The sequence below is a fragment of the Carassius auratus genome, chromosome 38, assembly GCF_003368295.1.
Source record: "Carassius auratus strain Wakin chromosome 38, ASM336829v1, whole genome shotgun sequence".
In the NCBI taxonomy this organism is placed as follows: Eukaryota; Metazoa; Chordata; class Actinopteri; order Cypriniformes; family Cyprinidae; genus Carassius; species Carassius auratus.
In genome coordinates, this window is record NC_039280.1 from 20,887,955 (window position 1) to 20,909,950 (window position 21,996).

The following is a 21,996-nucleotide window of genomic DNA, read 5'->3' on the forward strand; positions in this document are numbered from 1 at the left end:
GTCACACTTGTAGCAATATTTGTTAGTTCTGTTAGTTGATTCAGGGTCAGCATCATCTCTTCTCAGGTGTTCTGGATCCAGACTGGAACTTGTGTAAAATCCTAGTTACCACGGGATGTAAATCCAGTGGCAAAACAGAGAAGCAAATAGAGACATAATTAGTGTAGCTGCTGTTCCAACAAATTAAAATTAATTAGTTTAACCAAAGATAAAGAATAAGAATGTGCATTTGATCAGATGCAACTACACTCACAAATTATGAGATGCATTATTCGAATGCTGGGCAACTGAGATGTGTTTTTTCTGAACCCCCAACAATATCAGGAAGGCTATTTCAGAGTTTGGGAGCCAAATGTGACAAAGCCCTTTAGTGGACTTTGCTATCCTAGGAACTACCAAAAGTCCAGCGTTTTGTGACCTTAGGGTGCGTGATGGGTTGTAGCGTGGTAGAAGGCTAGTTAGGTACGCAGGAGCTAAACCATTTAGGGCCTTATAGGTAAGTAATGATAATTTGTAACTGATACAGAACTTAATAGGTAGACAGTGCAGAGACTGTACAATTGTGGTAATATGATCATATTTTCTTGATCTGGTAAGGACTCTAGCTGCTGCATTTTGGACGACCTGTAGCTTGTTTATTGAAGAAGCAGGACAACCACCTAGAAGTGCATTACAATAGTCCAGTCTAGAGGTCATGAATGCATGAACTAGCTTTTCTGCATCAGAAACAGATAACATGTTTCGTAGCTTGGCAATGTTTCACCCACTACCCCCATTACACCCATTACATCAAACAGCGCTCAAATATGCATCCATTTTCCAGTCTTCAGTTCAAAGCACCTTCTCAGTCCTCACCCCAGAAATGCTGGCTGCTCCACAGTAAAGCCCATCAGTCAATTCACTTACAAGCCCTATGATGACAGCAGCTATCTCCTTAACCTCAGCCAAAAAAAGGAGAATGAGGAAGAAATGTCTGTTGGCTCTGGCCCCTGACCTGAGTTGAGAAACATCTATTCCCTAACGAAAGGAAAATATATTGTGATATATTGTAATATATTATTTTCCCTTTTTATTTTCTAATATTTTATATATTTGAATACATTTAATAATATATTGATGATACATATATTATATAATATATTGCAAAATATACAAATGATTGCCGCTTTCAATATATTGCAATATATTGGGAAAAAATAAATATATATAAGAATATATGCCTAATACATTACATGATATTTTCCAATATACGGCAATATATTTTTGTTTCATAAGGGTTGCCCCTGACCAGAGTTGAGAGATGGCTCTGGCCCCGACTTCATCTGGCAAATCTCCGCTCTCTACCCAACAATACGGACGAACTCCTTCAGCTGTCCTGGACAAATAAGGATTTATCACACTCTGCTGCTCTGTGTTTCACGGAAGCCTGGCTGAATGACACCATACCCGACAGCGTGCTCCATCTGCCGGACTTTCAGCTGTTCAGAGCGGATCGTGACACAGAATCAACAGGGAAATCGCGCGGCGGCGGGACATGCTTTTACATCACTGAGCGGTGGTGTACAGATGTAACTGTGTTAAAGATGTGCTGTTCAAATCTAGAAGTGCTTTTTGTTAACTGAACAGAAGAACACAAGAAGAAAAGCACCAGGCCCAGATGGTGTTATACCAGCCTGTCTGAAAACCTGTGCAGACCAGTTCGCCCCCATCTTTTCAGAGATCTTCAACAGAGTTGTGTGAAGTGCCATCCTGCTTCAAATGCTCCACCATCATCCCCTTTCAAAAAAACCCCCAAGATAACAAAATTTAACGACTACAGACCTGTGGCTCTTACATCTGTCGCCATGAAGTCGTTTGAAAAAATGGTTCTGGCTTATCTGAAGGACATCACTGGACCCTTAATGGACCCCCTGCAGTTTGCTTAGTTAGCCTAGAATATCAAAATCAACTGCGGGCGGCAGATCCTTTTCCTATTTGGCTCCTAAACTCTGGAATAACCTACCTAACATTGTTCTGGAGGCAGACACACTCTTGCAGTTTAAATCTAGATTAAAGACCCATCTCTTTAACCTGGCATACACATAACATACTAATATGCTTTTAATATCCAAATCCGTTAAAGGATTTTTAGGCTGCATTAATTAGGTAAACCGGAACCGGGAACACTTCACATAACACCGTACTTTCTACATCATTAGAAGAATGGCATCTACGCTAATATTTGTCTGTTTCTCTCTTGTTCCGAGGTCACCGTAGCCACCAGATCCAGTCTGTATCCAGATCAGATGGTCACTGCAGTCACCCGGATCCAGTACGTTTCCAGACCAGATGGTGGATCAGCACCTAGAAAGGACCTCTACATCCCTGAAAGACAGCGGAGACCAGGACAACTAGAGCCCCAGATACAGATCCCCTGTAAAGACCTTGTTTCAGAGGAGCACCAGGACAAGACCACAGGAAACAGATGATTCTTCTGCACAATCTGACTTTGCTGCAGTCTGGAATTGAACTACTGGTTTCGTCTGGTCAGAGGAGAACTGACCCCAACTGAGCCTGGTTTCTCCCAAGGTTTTTTTCTCCATTCTGTCACCGATGGAGTTTCGGTTCCTTGTCGCTGTCACCTCTGGCTTGCTTAGTTGGGGTCACTTCATCTACAGCGATATCATTGACTTGATTGCAAATAAATGCACAGACACTACTTAAACTGAACAGAGATGACATCACTGAATTCAATGATGAACTGCCTTTAACTATCATTTTGCATTATTGAGACACTGTTTTCCAAATGAATGTTGTTCAGTGCTTTGACGCAATGTATTTTGTTTAAAGCACTATATAAATAAAGGTGACTTGACTAACAGCACACTTGAATAAACTTCTTTTTCATAGGGGAACCAATTGAAGCCAAGGACAACAGGGAACTCTGGGGGAAAAAACACCCCCATAGTTTAAAAAAGACCTGGGACAGATGGAGGTGGAGACCCAAGTGGAGAATATACACTACCAGGCAAAAGTTTTTGAACAGTAAGGCTTTTAATGTAAAATACAGCAGTAATATTGTGAAATAGTTTTACTATTTAAAATATCTCTTTCTATGTGAATCTGTGTTAAAGTGTAATTTATTTCTGTGATGTGCAGCTGTATTTTCAGCATCATTCCTCCAGTCTTCAGTGTCACATGATTTTTAGAAATCATGAAAATATACTACATATATCCTACACACACACACACAGACACACACACACACACACACACACACACACACACACACACACATACACACACACACAGACACATTATGGTATAAAATATAAAAAATTTTCCCCCTGTGATAGGACAGGTATGGACTGACAGAGAGAAGCGAATGGAATGTGGAAAGTCCTTGAGTTTAAATATTTCATGAACAAAGCAACAGTTGGTAAAACCAGCAGGGCTTACAATACAACAGACACACATAGGTAACCAAAACACAGACAGCACAACACAACCAACAGAGAGACACTCAAGAACAAACACAAAAGATCCGCTGAGAGCCTCTGGTGATCGGCGAGTGAAGTACAGCAGCAGAGCACTGACGATACACAACACATCTGTGTGGGAAATAAACCATATAGCAAATGATGAAGGAGAACATTAGACTTGTGTAAAGGTTTTGTAGTTAACACCATAGGAAACTAGCCACCTAGGGCATGAAAATAGTGCTAGGTCCGGGCTCTGATTTGGGTCATGGACGGCAAGGGACAACTGCAAATAAGAAAATAAATTATATTCAAAGTAAATACATAAGGAACAACAACTTTGAATTACTTGAGCAACATTGTAATGAAATGGTCCCAATAAAAATCAATTAATAATTAGAATGACTGTCACATTTAGTCTGTGTCTCTCACCTGTCTTTGAGCTTTTGATATCTTGTGTGTATGTACTGTCTATGATTTTTTTTTTAGTTCCTTGTCGGTAGCAGAAGAAGTTAACGTGTGTGTATAGGTCTATGTGTGTGTGTGTGTGTGTGTGTGTGAGACGTCATTATCTACTCCTGTTATTAGGTCATTCAGTGATACTGATACTGTGGCTACCTTTGACAACCACAGCTAATCTGAGTCAAACATGAAACTGTGAGTCAGTGGTACGCTTCATTACAGTCAGAGGTAGATTAAGATGTGTGTGATGAGGGCTGAGGGCTAGCACCTTCTCCAGCTTTGTTTAAGTTAACCAGTTCTACTATATGGAAACCAGTGTGTCAAATTTTGTCCTGAATATGTGGATTTCAGATTTCATGTCCTATTTCTGATTGAGCAGCACTTGTTGGTGTGGTTTCAAATGACACTGATATGATGTATGTAGCTGTCAGACTAGCTCCAGAGACAACATCGTTACATAATTACAGTCATTAAGAGTGTGTTAATCACAATCCTTAAAATATCACATTTCTGTTCTGCACGTACGATGCAACCTGAAGATAAAGGAGAAAAGGTTCCAAACATGTAAACTATGCAATTTGTGTCTTGTGTGTGTGTGTGTGTGTACCTCTGATGTCATATATATCATATATATTTCATGCATCTTGGTGCTGCGTGCTGTAAATGATGAATGTGTGCATTACGCAAGACTCCTAAATCTACTTACACATTAGTATCGTCACGACTGACATTAATATGCATGAGTAATTCATAGATAATAAAGGTTAGCTTTCCATATGCTCATTTTATCAGCTGTAAACACAAACCTGAACTACCAAATGGGCCTGATTCAGAATATTTTAATTTCAGAATAACGTTTAATCAGCGATCAAACTATGGTCTGTATGGACTGGTTGAGAAAGAACTGTTTTGACATTCATTCCGTGTTTGTTTGCTGGAACTGTTAATTAGAACAACATATTTGCAATGACTTGACTGTGAAAAGAGCAAGACTAATAATCGTTTCATTGGAAAATACCTAAGATGCATAAACAGCTCAGTGAAGTTCATGGGAAACGAGTCGAAGCACAAAAATGTAACCAAGAACACACGACTGCCTGATAAGAATCTGAAGTGTAACTCTCAAGGGCATTTTACCACTCTTACAATAACACTGGAGAAACCTCAAAGCACCGCCGCACAGAGCTAAATACCTCCCTTTATCAGCTGAAGCTGAAGATTCTCCTGCGGTATTTTGTTTATTTGTTTGGCCCTCCAGGAAATACCTTCTCCAGCTATTCTTTCGTTAATATTAGTGACTGTACTGATGTATTTGTGTCCCCTTCAGTGGAATAAATCAAAATAGCGTTTGAAGCATAGGGGCGGGACTGTGCCGGGTACCTCAGTACCACAGAAATCTACCCAGTTGTGAGGAAACCCTCCAAACCTGTTGGTGCAGGTATGAGCTTTGACTGACAGACTGAGGTGTGAAGTTTCCTCCTGTAATGTGAGTGCGTGCCACTGATTTCAGTGGTGCATGCGTGTGATGGTGCGGCGACACTGAAGACCGTCACACAGACTCCTGGAGAAGCACACTGAGGGCCGTCCGTCGAGATGCATCAGGGACGTCTGCGGCTGCGGCCGTGGCTGGAGGAACAGATCGAATCCGGCACATACCCTGGAGTCGTGTGGCTGGACCAGGTGAGATCTGTAGTTAACAGAGCTGCTTCAAGAAACCTTCATTTATAGAGCACTTTTAGCACTAAAGATTGTGTCAAAGCAGCTTTACAGTATCAAATAGGAAAATGTGTGTCAGTATACAGAAGAATAATAGTGAACACTCATCATCCAGCTCAGTTCAGTCTAAATAGTATCTGTGTTATCAAGTCGAGGATATCGCTGGAAATGAAGCGTCCTAACTAAGCAATACTTTAGTACACTTAAGTAAAGTTCAAGTATATTGTAAGTATACTTTATGTAGTGAGTATACAAATATCAGTGTTCTAGTAGTATACTTTTAAGTGTACTGTTTCAATACTCCTTGGGACTAAATTGGCCCACTTTCTAGAATATAAAAGTATACTTTTAAGTATAACAGTAGCAAACTTTGAGTACACAACTAGTTTACCTCTATGTTTGTAGTTTAGACTGCAACTATACTAAAATGCACATTGGTAATAGTTAACTAATAAGATAATACACATTGAGGTATAGTCTCAATAAACTACTAGTATAAAAGTATTATACTGCAAGTATACTCATGTTTTCTTTACGTTTATTTTACATCATACTCTAAGTATACTAATACTGTATGTGCTTATTTAGGTATTAATTTGTATACATTTTGTTATATGAATATCTGAACATACACACATTAACAGAAAGAACAGGGTATCTGTTAGGGAACAAAAACATTTTATTCTAGCTTCATGCATTCTTTTTTAAAAACACTTGAATGTACAGTAAGTAAGAAATAAAGAAGAAAGGAAGAAAGAAACATTTTGAACAAAAAGCTGTAATAAAAAGACTGAATTGGATTCAGAATGATAATCAAAACGTAGATGGAGTCGACCAGCACCCCAAGCTTGACAGTCATTACCTCTTCATGGGTCGATGATTTATTCCATCACATTACACAGTTTTGATGCTGTTTTATGTCTGATGATCGTGTTAGATTATGTGTGGAAGCATCTGCTGTTTTGGTTTCTTCTTCACTTGTGTTTTGGGAATTCTGTACAGAAGATGTGTAATAATGTCCCTTACCATATAACAATGAAAACCTGGATTCCTGGAGCACAAGTGAAGCTCAAATATATCAAGACTTTTTCTAAGTACAAGTATGCTTGAATCTCATTTTAAGAGCATTTCAATACTTGAATAAACCTCTTTTTCGTAAGGGTAGATTCGTCAGTCTCTATATATTTGTGTTGTGTTTCCGTAGTCTGCCAGAGTTTTCCAGATTCCCTGGAAGCATGCGGCCCGGCACGGCTGGAATATCGAGAAGGACGCGACTCTGTTCCGAAACTGGGCCATCCACACAGGTACACAGACTGATTTCTGATCACAGCAGATGGATAAAATGATCAAAATTACTAATGAAGCAGACAGGACATGATTCATATATAAAGTGTTCCATTTTCACATTTTGTCACTCGTTTGTCAGGAAATGATCACAATGTCATATAAATAAATGAAAACACTGTAAAGACTTTGAATGATTACAGTTTACAAATAGATAAATATACTATATACTAACATGTGTCTTATTTAATGGTACTACATGCATTGGTTACCCTAAGGAACAAGACCTATGAGTGTCCAAATCTGTATTTTCATGAAGTGAATGAACATTTGCTGTAGTGTCAAGTTTCGCTTGATGTTTTGAGTCTGTGAAACTCATCCACAAACACTCAGCCTTCAGATAATGAAGTCCCTATCAAAGGTCTGAATGTCTTTTCATTTGAAAATGTCAACCCCCTTTAGATGATGCTTTCCCAAAAAGATTTATTTTTGACAGTGATCTTGAGGTGAAAAGAATCAGAGTTTGACAAATAGAAATAGTTGAAGAGGTTTTGTCTTATTTTGAATCTTTTGAAATGTCCAGATGAAGCACCAGAACTGCTCATTCAATGTAGCCGTTATATTATTTGTAATTTTACCAAACATGTTTAAAAGAGAAGTTCAGCTATGAAAGTTCAGACCAGGAATACTCTCCTCTCCTCTTGTGGATTTCAGGGCGATACAAACCCGGCACAGACAAACCCGATCCAAAGACGTGGAAAGCAAACTTCCGATGTGCGCTCAACTCCCTGACAGACGTCAAAGAGCTTCAGGACAAGAGCGTCAAGAAAGGCCACAACGCTTTCAGAGTTTATATTCTCCTCCCACACAGCAAAACAGTCAAAAGACACAAAGGTATCTGCACATATATGAACCTTTCGGGATATTACTGAATACTTCACATATAGTGCATCTGTGTATATTGAGTTCCTAAAGGTGATTTGGGTTATTCTCATGAGTGCATAAGAAGTCTGAGTTTGTGATGAGGTTTCTCTTTAGCTTTAAGGTGTTTGGATACCGACAGTAAAGCAGCAATGTCTCCACAAACACAGAGGAACATACCACTGGAGAGATTTACAGCTAAGACACAAACGTCCTTCCCTACTTTAATGGAGATGTCATATCTTTCCCGTATGGATACAGAGGCCTTCTGGAAGCTCACAGACAACCGAGGCAGTGCCACGGCTGAAGCCAAGCGTGTGGAGGAGGAGAGACCAGTCATCACCTTCTCACAGGGTAACTGTACTCATCTGTGGACAAGAACTAAGTCTAGCGGAGGTTTATAAGTGACTAATGAATGATCTCCACAGGACTGCAGCTGAACAAAACAGATGAGCACGAGAAAAGAGAAGCTGTGCTGAAGGTAAGATCTCTCTCTGATGGACATGTTGGCTTGACAAACCACAAACACAGGTTAGGAGTCGACTCGAGCGTTAGAGATCTCAGGATGCTAAAGATTAAAAACGGCTCACTTGCATGAATAAAGACATCTTCAGCGGCCTTGCTCTCAGCAGGAACAACCATCTTAAAATTGTTGTAAAGGCAACTTACCCTGAAACTTAAAAAAATACTGTATCTTATAGTAAATACTAATGTTTTTGAATCATACCTTACTATAGTAAAGTGTATTATTATACTGCATATATGATAGTATTTACAACACTTTAATGAATGCTACAGAATACTGTAGTGTACTGATAAATGCAAAAAATTCTGTAGTATACTATAGTTTTGACTATAGTAAACTGTAGTGTATTGTTGTATAATATACCCTATAGTTGTAGAAATCTTAGTACCTTATTGGGTTATTTGTTTATATCACTATAGTTAAATTACCACAACAAATGAACTCAAGTACTTTACTATAGTATGGTTCAAGTTACTAGTATTTACTATAAATTACTATAGTATTTTGTCCTTTAGGATACCTGTTTTGTATGGAAGTCTGTTCCCGCCACTAAATAAAAATAAAACAAGGTTGTGTCTTTCTTTTCTCTCAGAATTTTGAGATATAAATGCACAATTACCTTCTTATTTTTTAATCAGTGGCAGAAACAGGCTTCTATTGTTATTGGGAACAGAAAGTTGAGGTTATCCATTTACTTAGGTAAAAAATTTTTTTTAATAATAATAATAATAATTTGTATCAGTCAACCACTCAAAAAAAAAAACAAACAAAAAAAAACACTTTAAATGGATAGTTAACCCAAAAATAAAAATGGTAATTTATTCACCCCATGGGGACCATCAACGGTTACCAGCATTCTTCAACACATCTAAATAACACAATTGTTATTTTTGGGTGAATGTGGCCTTCATGAACTCATCTCAGGTCCAGCTAATGCTTTGCCAAGCCAACGCCAAGGTTTGTTCTGAACGACTCTTTTCTAGTTATGTTTGATTTGAGACTGTGTGCATTGATTCTGCAGATCGTGGATCACCTGAAGCACCCGGAGCACTGGAGTCCCTCGTACGAGAGCGACCGGGGCTGGAGACCCAACTCCATGTGGATGGGATGCCTGTGTAAGAAAACCTCAACATCCTACTGCTATTCCCAGAGAACACTGCTATTCCAGAGAACACATTTCAACAGTGTTCCACCTAACCATTTGATCATTTTAATAATTATGTATGAACTCCTCTGATTTCAGGTGAGACGATGGAGTTTTCTGGTTACTCCTTCCAGACTGACTGTAACGTTCACAATACCTCGTCAGGTCAATACGACTAGACCCACTAAACCAGCAGGTTCATACTACTGCATTTGTATTTTTTGCAGTGCAACTGAAGAAAAAAAGTCATTAATGTTAATAAGTGGACAGTGAAACTGTGCCTGAATGATTTTGAGTTGTAATTATGTTAAATTATGCTAAATGACAATTTCTTGGTCACTAAAGAAGACATCAGCTATTTTTATTTGTTTGCCAAACTTTTCAATAAATCTTGAGTTTATGCTTTGGATTAAACTGTGTGGCTTCATTCCCTCCTGCATCTGCCAGGGCTGTCCCCGTTTAACTCCAAATATAAGACCTTGATTAGCTGGATGAAACGTGGTCATTTCGACTAATAATCACAGGCTTCTTTCTTTTCAGAGACTGTAAAAAAGTCGGGAGATTTTAATCATATTACCACAATGTGATTTCTTTCAAGATCATGTCATTCCAGCCCACATTGGAAGAGCAAGACAGTTTTACAAGCAATGAAACACAGCGGTGCTGTAGTTTAAACACCACTTTAATATCAGTGGGACAGAATGTATAAATAGCGTAACTGCGAGTTAAAGCAATCAGCATATTTGATGGCTCCAGTAAAGAGCAAAATGGCAGTAAAAACACGACCCAGAGTCCAGATCAGTAATTGAAGGCCTGGCTGAAGCTGCGTTTCTGACCGCCGCCTCCGCCTCTTCCTCCTCCTCCTCGCCCTCCTCCTCCTCTTCTGCCACCGGAGCTGTTTCCTCCTCTAAAGCCAAAGGAGCGGCGTCCTCGTCCCCCGAAGCCTCCGGAGGGTCGCTCGCTGTTCTGCCGCATGCTCTCCTGCATCTCGGGGAGCTCCGTGGCCACGCTCAGCTGCCAGCGCCGGCTGTCCTGCCACTTGTCCTGCACAGACACAGAAACACGAGCTATGTTGACAAGCCTCCATTAGTGAAACCCGACTCTCAAACACATGGAAGTGGCTTGGGAAAGAAGACGCCCGTGTGTACAGACACGTCCCTGCAGCGTCGCTGTACAAGCCGCTCAAACACACAAGTGCATCGTCATACCTGCATCTCTTTCACTTTGTTGGCCGGGACGTCGAAGCACACACCCTGAGAGAAACACACACACACAGGAGCTGTTAGAAACAAAGCCCTGAACTCTCAAAAACAAACAGAGATGCAGATCCTCGGTCTCAAAAAATTATATCTCAATATTTTGTGAGATTTCTATGCAAACGATAATCAGATGATGTTCTGAGTGTGTTACTGTGCGTGGACAGCTGACAGTTTTTGATGTTCTTCATGTTCTGTGGTGGTCAGCTCACAGCAGAGATAGAAATTAATCTTTTCCAATTAGTTTAAAATAATTTTACTTCTATAAAGCCATTTTTTCTAAAAGTGTCCATAATCTTGAGTCAGATTCTTCCATTTATTCAGTGAATTATGAATCCCTTAACTAAATGAATCTCTGCAGTGCAGACGACACACAGAAGCTGCGTCTGAAGAGGGATTTAGATGTGTTCACACACTGTTTAACAGGACAGGAATGTTTTTAACCTGCAGTTACACGTGTATTTAAACGGCCAGCAGGTGGCAGCAGGTCACTGTTAATAAGTGAGTCGTTGTGATTGAACCGAATCATTTAAACTGAACTAATCATCATCATGTCGCTCCGAGACCGAAACCAGTGCTGTGTTTCAAATTATTGTTGTCAAAAGAGAGCAAAAAAAAATGCAAATGGTTTTTAAAAAAAATCAATCACGTTTTTAATGATGGTAATTTTTGGAGAATTTAATTATTTAGAGCCAAGAACCAAGAGAAAACATTACCGTCTCCAGCAGCGAGAGGGCGCTACAGGGCAGCATAGAGCGCCTTCTCGCGGCTGTAGACGGTAATGTTTTCTCTTGGTTCATGTCAAATTAATTTTGATAAATAAGTCGCAGGACCAGCCAAACTATGATAAATAGTGTGACTTATAGTCCGGAAAATACGGTAACTATATGAAGTGGTATTAATATATAGATTTTCTGCCCCAATGTCTTGAATTTTGTGATAATTCTAGGTGTATTTTAATAGACTGAATCACGCAGTGAAAGAACATACAGTAATATACGTTCACTAGACTTCATGTCATGTATGAGTGTAGGGGATGGTCCAATGTTCATCGCTTCTAATGGTTTTTGCGATATACTCAATGTCAAAACACCACACATCCCTACTCTCACTACTAATTCATAACACAGAACAAAAAAAAAAAAGAGAAATCTATTAAGGAAAATGTAATATTACACCCCTAATGCAGATTTAGATTCACTGAGAGTACAAATATATAAACGTTACTTCAATTCTGCTATTCTTTTGCTGTCATTCGTTTCTAATCATACGTTTTGGCAGTGCATCCCAGCAAACACATCAGACTGGATGTTGTCCTAAATGACGTCTTGGCTTCAGGAAAACACAGACGTACCATCTTGCCCTTGAGGAAGGTCATGCGCTTGATGTGCTCATCGATTCCCTCTCCGAGCTGCTCCTTCAGCCCGCGCCAGGCGTAACCGATGTTGTGCATTTCCTGAGAGCAGTTCAGTATCATGGTGGTGAACCCCTGAGAGAACAAGACAGGAGTGTCACACAGATTCCCAGCACTGTATTGGAAATGTTTAGTGTTTGCAGATCCTGTGTGAAGTGTTAGCTGTGGTGTTGACGTACAGCGTCGGAGCTGATGAGGGATCTGTTCTCCAGGGCGGTGGCTCCTGATATGTGAGCGAGGGCCGCCGCCAGCGCCTCCTCCGCCCCGCGCTGCTCGATCAGTTCACGCGCCGCCTCGCGGAAATACCCCACCGCCACGGCCGGGACCGAGTCCAGGAACCTGTCAACAGCAGCATACATCACGTTCACATTCTCATACATCCACTGAAGACATTACTGTGTATGAGAAGGTCTCGGACCTCATGGCGTCTTTACTGGAGGACTGGATGATGTCGTTGGCTGTTGGGACTCCGACACGTTTGAAGGTGATTCCCTGGAGCAGGCGAACACAAGAAACAGCTATCAACCAACCATCATTTGATCATCTGATGACACTGTGGTTCATTTACAGCATCGATACAGGACAACCGGGACATCTCAGTCCAATAAAAGTGTCACAATTTACTTTATTAAAATGTGTCTTTTATTTGGACTTTAGAGATAATTTTCGCAATATTTTGATATTTTTTTGTTCCCTCAGATTCCAGATCTTCAAATAGTTGTATCTCAGACAAATATTGTACTTCTAACAAACCACACATCAACGGAAAGATGATATATTCAGCTTTCAGATGATGTATTTATCTTAATTTCAGAAAATGGACTGTTATGACTGGTTTTGTGCTCCAGGGTCACATATAAATAATACAATAATAATAAAGAGATCCTGGACAAGATTTATGGACAAATAAAGCTTTTTGAATGGTTTCGTCAGCGTCTTGTCTGATCGCACACTTTATCCATCATTTGTTGCTCAACCCATGTTCAGTGGTTAATGAACCGCTGACGGTGTCTCACCGCTTTCTGCTCCACAAACTTGAGCTGGCTCTCCTCCTTCCGCTGGTAAAAACAGATGCAGATGCCAGTTCTTCCGGCTCTTCCAGTCCGTCCAGACCGGTGGATATATGATTCCACATCCTGCAGTCACAACACAAGTCTACACTGTTAAAGAGCATCTTAAACTACAGAGATCCAATCAGCAGGGACTCAAAGGCAAAAACAAGACCAAATAGAAATGAAAGAAACATGTAAAAGAACTGGCCACATGTATGAACACACTAACTAGAACTGAATTATGGAGTAGAGGAAATCAAGAGCAGGTCAAGTAAAAGAGGCAAGCGTACGTTTGGAGGAGAGCACTGAATGACCAGGTCCACCTCGGGGATGTCCAGGCCACGCGCCGCCACATTAGTGGCCACCAACACCTCGAACGTGCCGTTCCTGAAGCCCTTGAGCGTGATCTCTCTCTGTTTCTGAGGAATGTCTCCGTGCAGCGACTGCGCACTCTGAACCACAACAGTTAAGAACATCTTAATAATACTCAATCAGACTGAAGAGCCTGCATGCAAACACCTCAATCAATCCCAATGACATTCTGACCGCACTGAAAGGGGTGGTGTACTGTAGATCATTATTAATTCATCTGAGAGCACACGTAAACCGAGACAGGACAGTCCCGTGCATGTGCAATGAAGCAGAAGTAGTGCAACGAGCTGTTGTTTTTGTAAAACATCCCATCAGCTCTCGAGTCCCCATCCCTCCATACACACACTAGGCTCAGATTCATCATGCACCTGTTTGATGGAGGTGTTCATGGAGAGCTCCGTGGCCTCTCTCTTGGTCTCGCAGAAGACGATGGTCCGGCCGTGGCTGCCGCTGTACACCTGGACGACATCACCGATGACGGACGCCCGCTGAGACCAGTGACAGGCGATGGCCAGGTGCTGCGCGACAGAGAACAGCTCAGACACGGCACACGCTCAAGAACAAGAACTGATGCGTATAACGGAGGACGGCAGGCACAGGGAACGGGTGTCATCCAATTATTAATCATTACATATAAGTTTAAAAAAAGCTAATTACACAGGTAATGAGAAAACAGTTTGTTCTGTTCTGAAGCAGCAAGATTCCACAGATCAGTAACTGACCACTTCTACACAGGTCAGATGAATATATATAAATGACTGTCTCCACCTAGAGGAGGAAACCCTCGACTGATGTAATGTTGTAGACACACTGTGACAGATTTCACTAAATGCTTTTAAGCATTAATAAGAAATGTTAAGATGCTTATACACATTTTGTTCTTCAAACCATGTTTTCTTTGTGTTTATATGAGCTTTATTCTGCCGGACGAGCACCACTATATTCACGTGGCATTACCTCCACTGTGGTGGCCGCTTTCTGGGTCTTCTTCCCGATGAGGTCCACATGGATGAACTGAGAGCGCATGTATTTCTTGGCCACGTCGTAAACCCAGGAGGGACAGGTCGCTGAGAACAGCAGCGTCTGCGGCTTCTCCTCTGCATCTGTGAGAGAAAGGTTCAGAAACACTGTTCAGACAATCGAGATCGAATCGCCATTTGAGACGCTGAGATTTGATCAGTGCAAAGCTTGTGATGTGGACATGATATTACTCTGAGATCAAACAGGTACCGGGGAAACATGGCATGGATCGGGGACATGCTCCAATCATTCCCAAATCAATCTACAAAAAATGTTGTTATTTTGTAAATGTTTTAATGGAAACCATAAGAATTTCTGTGATAGAGTTTTTTCAGTGTAATGAGATTCATACTGTGCTGCACACTACTGACAATATTAAGCTGAAGCTTGACTTTGTCAAAATTGACAATATTATTTATTTATATATATATATATATATATATATATATATTATTCACAATTTGAGATTTTCTCCAAATCGCACAGCCCTAAAGTAGATCTGTCACGGCTCTCGTGGTTTAGCTTTTATCTTCTGCTCGGGCGAACACCGTGTGCTCAGGAGCATGAGGTGTGGGGATCACCTTTCTTGTAGGACGCAGACAGGATCTCCTCCACCTGCTCAGCGAAGCCCATGTCCAGCATCTGGTCGACCTCGTCCAGCACCACGTGCTTCAGCTGAGACAGATCCAGCTTGTTATTCTGCAGATGGTCTCGGATGCGGCCCGGCGTTCCCACCAGTATGTCGATGCCATTGCGGATGGCTTCCACTGAAGACACAAGTCAATCCTCAGGTTAATAACACCTAACCTTACTACACTAAACTACAAATGACTTCCTGTCATTGATCATTCAGTCTAAAAGCAAGCCTGTGATGATGAAGCCCCTACTCTGTGGGTTGTATGAACTTCCTCCGTAGAAACAGGTGACCGACAGCTTCCTGGTGACGTCTTTGAAGTCTTTGGACACCTGGATGGCCAGCTCACGAGTGGGTGTCAGAACCAGCACCTGTGTGGACACACATCACACATTAATTTAACACTGGACACAGATGTGGACACATTCAACTAAATTCAGTTCTCAAGATAAAAAACCATGCACCAAGTGACATATAGTGCGGTTGTGCTTTGGGTGTCCCGGGCTCGAGTCCCGGCTCGTGCACCTTTCCCAATCCCTCCTTCCACTTCACTTCCTGTCTGCATACTGTCCTGTCCTAATTACTTTTAAGGGTACCGACCAAATTGTGTCAATCGGTGCCAAATTTCGTTAAAATGGCATGAATATATGCGCCAATACACTAAATATATTTCACTTCCATCATTGACGGATTAACAAAACGAAAGAAAAGAATGCGCTGAGTTTCAGTTTATTGTGACGTGTTCCTGAGTTCTCTGAAAGGAAACAGAGACGGCAGAAAGTAGTCTTTATTTTGCAATCTATCTGTCTATCTGCATAACCATCCAGTGCTGGTATATCACGCCGGCACCTCACAGACTCAACATTAAAATAAAGAAACGTATGAAACATTGAGCTGCTGCGCTGCGGTCAGCCTGACCAGCGCCTCACTGTGATGAAGGATGAGGTTTCACATCGATGAAGCCTAGCCTATAACAACATTTCAACACCCAGATGTGTCACGGATATGGAAATATTTGGATTCGTGCCAAATGAGAGAGGTAGGCATCCGTTCACCTTAAATTAATTGTTTCTGGATTGTCTTTAGAGGATTTGTTGTGGAGAGAAACTAATAACTAGTAGTCTAACTACAACTTCCTGTTTCTATTATTCTATTACAGTATTTTCACAAATAAATATTTTAATATACATAAACAAATAGCAAGTAAACACTGTAACCATCAGGGCACTCCGTAATCTGGGAAGATTCTGTGCTTTGGTAATCATATTTTTATCAACTAAAGCCAGGCTAACCCTCATTTAACATGCAGCACGCAGTAAGAATGATATGAATATGACTGTGTGCAAATGCATAAGTCATCATAATTTGAAATCAGGAGTTTGAAGCTGACCTCTCGTCCTGTCCAGATGACCGTCACACAGAGCACACAGCATCAGGAAACATACTGACACACACTTCACAAGATCTCACAGCTGCAACTACTGTGAAATTACACTTTCAAAGGGCTTTAAACGATGTGTGTTAGCTGAATGCTGACGGCAAACGAGAAGTACGTTTCCCTTACGGTTCCCGATAATATAAAAGCGATCGTTAGAATACTTTTCGATTCATTTGTTCAACCGTTCTCTGATTATTAGACAGGCTTCTGATCGATGACGGTGAACGAGAGAGAGAGTGTGTGCTGCTGCTCTCAGCGACGTCAAAATAAAAGTCCTGCATCCAACACATCGCCCAAGCAGAACAACTTAACCGATCTAAAATATGCCAAATATCGGCCGATACATCATCAACCACTACTAATAACTGTGTTAATAATGTTTGTAAGCCAGCATGTTTTAGCCTTCATCATTAGACGGGAGCGTGGAGTCCATCCCTGATTCACTCTATAGCACCGAATGCCACGGGATCCATCCATTTTTGGATGAATAATCAAAAGTAGGTCTGTAACTCAATTTGAATTGTGATATGGACTAGTGTCTGTGAATATTAAAATGCAAAAAGAGGGTTTAAATATGAATCCTGTCACTGAATGCCGGAGGTTTTGTTCATTACACAAACACTGACGCACGCATGATCTGTGAAACAGTACGGTTTCACATTTAACAGAAATATATTACTCTTGAATATGAAGCAAACCAGTAAATAAGTGCACAGCACACGCATGACCTCCCCGTCATCCTTCAGTATCCCAGGATGCACCACTGAGCTTCAGCACAAGACTCTGACTGGCACTACATAACTGAGGCTTGCAAACGTCTGCACTCAATGTGACTCTGTAAGGTCTGCAGTCTTTGTATAGGTGCACATATATAGTATATTCATATTGAAAATCTGTCAGTAGGTTAGTTGTGTAGAGGTTTAGACTGTTTTACTTCATTGTTGCATGTCTGTATTTCTGTATATATATATATAAAAGCAGAACAGCATCATTTTGACGAGTGCTCTGTTGAGCAGCACTGTATATCTCGTGTCATGTTAAAAGCCCTGGTGTCCAGCGTGAGCCGCACCGCAGCGCTACAGTCCATCACGTTCATCGATCAGTACCTTCGGGGCCCGGCCTCTTCTCTTGTCCTCCGCTCCGGACTGCAGCTTCTCCACCAGAGGAACAGCGAACGAGAAGGTCTTCCCCGTGCCGGTCCTCGCCTGACCGATCACATCCTTCCCATCATACACAGAGTTAAAGGTCTTCACTTGGATGTCAAAGAGATACGAAACACCACGGGCTAGAAGAGAGAGAAACTACTTCAGCTCAAAGTGTCAGTGTATCTGAGCAGCGGTCCACGAGGCGGTGTGAGCGGCGTTACCCTGCAGCAGTTTGATGGTGTTCGGGGAGATCCTGAAGTTAGAGAAGGCTCCTTCTTTCTGCTCTGGAGTTTCCTACAGAAAGGATCAGATCATCAGAAATCACCAAATCTGGATTACTGGTGCTCTACGGAGCCCCTGAAGGGACATGCTGATGGGGAACTAATGCCATTGTATTCACACATATAACTGCTTCTGACCGCTCCATCTCTGATGATTGTGATAGTGTTGCTTACAATCAGATATTATCAAAATACATATATCAACCTTTTAATTAAATATAATATTACAGCTGTTTGTAGATTTGGGGATATGTGAACAGAAGTGTAGACGTGTACACACTTTCTCGCGGTCGCTGTCCGAGTCCTCGCTGGACGCTCCAGGTGTGTCCACTGATGCTGGTACAGATGTCTTCGCAGTGTCTCCGTTAACCATCACCTCCTCCACCTTCACCTTCTTCTTCTTTTTCAGCTGGACAGAGATCTCGGTAAGACACACGAGCTGCAGAATAATGATTTCCATGAGATCAGGAGAAATGGGTTACCTTGACCTGGCTTGTGTCCGTGTTCCCGTTCATGTCTGTGCTCTCGGTGGGCATCTTCTCAGCCTTCCTCTTCTTAGGAGCCGGCGAATCACACTCTGCCTCGGCCGTCTCCTTCTGCTCTTTCGTTTTCTTTTTCTTTTTCTGGAGAGAAAGGAGAGGCTCATCTAACAAGAATGTGTCACTGATCCTTTATGATGATCATAGCAGAGAAATAACGCTACACATTCTTCTATCATGTCGGATTATTGATCTTTTATTAGATAACTACTCGTCATTTCACTTCAGTATCTCTAGCACTCTCTATTCTAATTCTGTTTTATATTTTTGTTGACTTGACCGTCTAACACTTGCTCTCTCTGTTTCTTTACAAAAAAGGCCTTTAACACTAGCTTTATCTATTCTTTTCCATTGGATCTACTTGTTTTTTTAGTTGTGTGTGTGTGTGTGTATACACACTACCGTTCAAAAGTGTGGGATCAGTAAGATGAAGCTTCTTATGCTCATCAAGGCTGTATTTATTTGATAAAAACGTATTCATCTGCACATCACAGATTGAGATATTTCTAGTATTCTATTATTGTATTATTTATCTTTTTTCCCCATCCACTGATTGTACACGACTAATACTCTCACACATTAAAAAGTACAATATGACTTTCATAAACACCTCCAGTTCACTAGTTTTTGTGATTTAATGCCAATGTTATCGGTGTCTCTGGGCTATATTTGTAGCAATAGCCAAAAATACATTGTATGGGTCAAAATTACACATTTTTCTTTTATGACAAAATTCATTGGATTAAGTAAAGATCATGTTCATGAAGATATTTAGTAAATTTCCTACTGTAAATATACCAAAACTTTATTTTTGATTAGTAATATACATTGCTAAGAACTTCATTTGAACAACTTTAAAGATGATTTTCTCAGCATTTAGATTTTTTTTAAACCCTCAGATTCCAGATTTTCATATATTGTCCTCATAATAAACCATACAACAATGGAAATATTTATTCAGCTTTCAGATACATTTCAATAATAAAAAATAATTAAAACTCTTATAACTGGTCTTGTGTTTTGTTCGGTTCCTGTGAAAAACTTTAATTTAACGCTATTAAATGTGTAAAATGTACACATTACCTGTTCAAAATAATCCATGAAACAAGCAGTGATTTGAGGAGCGTGCACTAATAATATTATCACAAGTTCCGTTCGTTTGTTTCAAGGACACGCCCACAACACGGGAACTCATGAATATATTCACGTAAACTCCTCCCACGGGAACGGTTTAAGACAGGAACCGATTATTACACAACACCGGTTCTGTGCTCTAATATTTTAAAATGAAACAAGTCATGGACCATTTATTCTGATAAAATGTCAGTGGATTCTTATTTTATCCTTTCTCAGTCGCTTCCCAGTTATGACAGAGCGCTATTCGTTAATATTAGTTATAGCCGCTAACTCAACACACACACGTGCTGTTAGTGTTCATGCTAATCACACGTGATCGCAGATGTAACTTACGTCACATATTTCGACTTTACGTGAGTTAATGAATACTTTTGGGGGAAACAAACAAACAAAACAAATCCCCAAACCGTGCAGTGTGTGAATTCCGACTCGAACAGAGCAGAAGTGATACGCGCCCTGGACTCTTAAGGACGGTACCGTTAGCGGTGTGTGTGTGTGATCATATAGCGTCAGTCAGCGCTGTGTGGACCCGCTCTCACCTTCAGCAGCGGCGGGCCGCTCTCCACCTCCTCCATCAGGGCGTTCGGCTCGGCGGCTGGCAGGGTCTTAGACGGCATTCTAGATGTTGTGCGGCAGATGGACATGTGCGACCGTACTGAGATCGCACCGGAGGAAAAGAAAGAATCGGAAGCGAGGTGGGGAGGAAGGAAGCGCTCATTCACAGGAGCGAAACACTAGCGTGCAGGGGGCGGAGCTACATTTAAAGCACGCGACATTCTGCTGCCTAACAGTGAGAGAACCTAAATAAATGTTCATGTAAAAGAGAGATTGATCAAAAACATTAACATTCAAACAGCAAAAGATTTTGATGGTAATAAAAAAAAATTCCACTTTGTTGCCATGTCCAATCAGAAAACGCTTCCGCTGTGAATTTGACCAATTGTAAATAGGCTCAGTGGCTAGCCCCTCCCCCGGCAGAACATGCTCTGTGTTCATTTCTTGTCTAGAAATTCTAAATCATGTGACGCAGTACAAAGATAACTGCGCCACGCTGTACGGAACGCCACATGGGTCAAAATTCATTTCCACGTGTTAAAGCCACAGACTGTATAAAAACAGGTTAAAGCTCCGTTCACACCGCGTGCCGCTGGTTTCCGTGTTTCAGTCGATCGTAGGGTGACCACCTGGCTATTGCTCTGTTGCAGGTCAGCAGACCTGATTTTGCGGGACAATGCGGGACACGAGGCAGAGAAATTACTATTATTATACTAGGTGAATAAATATTGATTTTTTTTATTAGATATCTCTTTTTGCAGTGATGTTAACATGTTTTAAATTGCTAAAAGGGTTTATAAAAATGTTAATGACGGTGCTGACCGGCGCTGTGAACGTCACTAATAATATTTAATAGTAATATCAGTAAAATAAATATCAACATAAATAGCACGTTAACAGCACGTTAACAGAACGTGTGTATTCAATCCAAATAATTAAGTGAAAATAATAATCCAATCGCTACAAAGCACATTTCCAAATAAGCATTTAAATTCCATTAGGAAAGACTAGAAAGATTAAATGCGTTCTTACCAGATTCAGTGCATCTTGAATTTATATTTTTTGTCTGATCTGGCAGCTTAGAGTAGGGCCTTCTCATTCATTATGTGTCATTAGAACTCCTGGCAGGTGTAGCTGTAGTTCACTTTCACCAGGAGTGGGTTTTTTTTTTCTCGGTGTTTATTTTCCTGCTCTGGCTAGCCGCTAGAACCAATAATAACGGCTGCGCTGCGCATGTTCAGTACGTGTTTTCTTATTAACATTTTTTTTATTGTAGAAATGTAATTTAAAGGACGATTAAATAAAATGACGAAGACGAAATTAAAATGCGGGACACTGCTTATGACTTGCGGGACGCGGGACAAAGCTTCAAATTTCGGGACTGTCCCGCAAAATGCGGGACAGGTGGTCACCCTAGTCGATCGTGGGCGTTCCTTTAATGATGTAATTGGTTACATGTCTGGGCAAATGCTGTGGGGTGTGAAAACTGAACTTAGGAAAGCTCACATGACTGTTTATTTTCCACACATAGTTTTATTACATGTTTGTGTTTACAGACAAATCATTTAGAGCAGTGAAACTGTGTCATAAATTCTGTCCTGACTTGCCTGCACTCAGGCTTCACTGACACAGACTTCACTCG

At 40.9% G+C, this 21,996-nt stretch overlaps 2 protein-coding genes across 4 annotated transcripts; one reads left to right on the top strand and one right to left on the bottom strand.

Annotated features, from left to right (window-relative positions):
- Nucleotides 1-3,234: 3,234 nt before the first annotated feature.
- On the top strand, nt 3,235-10,151 carry irf1a (interferon regulatory factor 1a). Of its 3 annotated transcripts, XM_026224716.1 has the most exons (7): nt 3,235-5,600; nt 6,841-6,940; nt 7,635-7,814; nt 7,959-8,195; nt 8,270-8,322; nt 9,389-9,482; nt 9,611-10,151. In XM_026224716.1, the coding sequence occupies exons 1-7, from the start codon at nt 5,514-5,516 to the stop codon at nt 9,688-9,690; spliced, it is 831 nt and encodes a 276-aa protein (XP_026080501.1). In that variant the 5' UTR covers nt 3,235-5,513; the 3' UTR covers nt 9,691-10,151. The 3 variants fall into 3 exon arrangements, with proteins under 3 accessions (XP_026080501.1, XP_026080500.1, XP_026080502.1); XM_026224715.1 differs by having other exon boundaries at nt 9,389-10,151; XM_026224717.1 differs by having other exon boundaries at nt 8,103-8,195; nt 9,389-10,151.
- ddx21 (DEAD (Asp-Glu-Ala-Asp) box helicase 21) lies at nt 10,056-20,502 on the bottom strand. The gene is given in 16 exon segments (XM_026224709.1): nt 10,056-10,555; nt 10,720-10,764; nt 12,122-12,256; nt 12,361-12,520; nt 12,600-12,673; nt 13,198-13,317; nt 13,524-13,685; nt 13,974-14,123; nt 14,563-14,708; nt 15,207-15,392; nt 15,513-15,630; nt 17,804-17,982; nt 18,064-18,136; nt 18,404-18,602; nt 18,604-18,746; nt 20,339-20,502. Coding segments are annotated over 16 exon segments (2,241 nt in total). The 5' UTR covers nt 20,444-20,502; the 3' UTR covers nt 10,056-10,309.
- Nucleotides 20,503-21,996: the final 1,494 nt, after the last annotated feature.

Bases quoted from the DNA above. Each gene is read 5' to 3' on its own strand.
- irf1a (XM_026224715.1), top strand. From the start codon at position 5,514: ATGCATCAGGGACGTCTGCGGCTGCGGCCGTGGCTGGAGGAACAGATC. The intron at 7,815-7,958 runs GTATCTGCACAT...GTTTCTCTTTAG, and splicing joins AACAGTCAAAAGACACAAAG to CTTTAAGGTGTTTGGATACC. The intron at 8,196-8,269 runs GTAACTGTACTC...TGATCTCCACAG, and splicing joins AGTCATCACCTTCTCACAGG to GACTGCAGCTGAACAAAACA.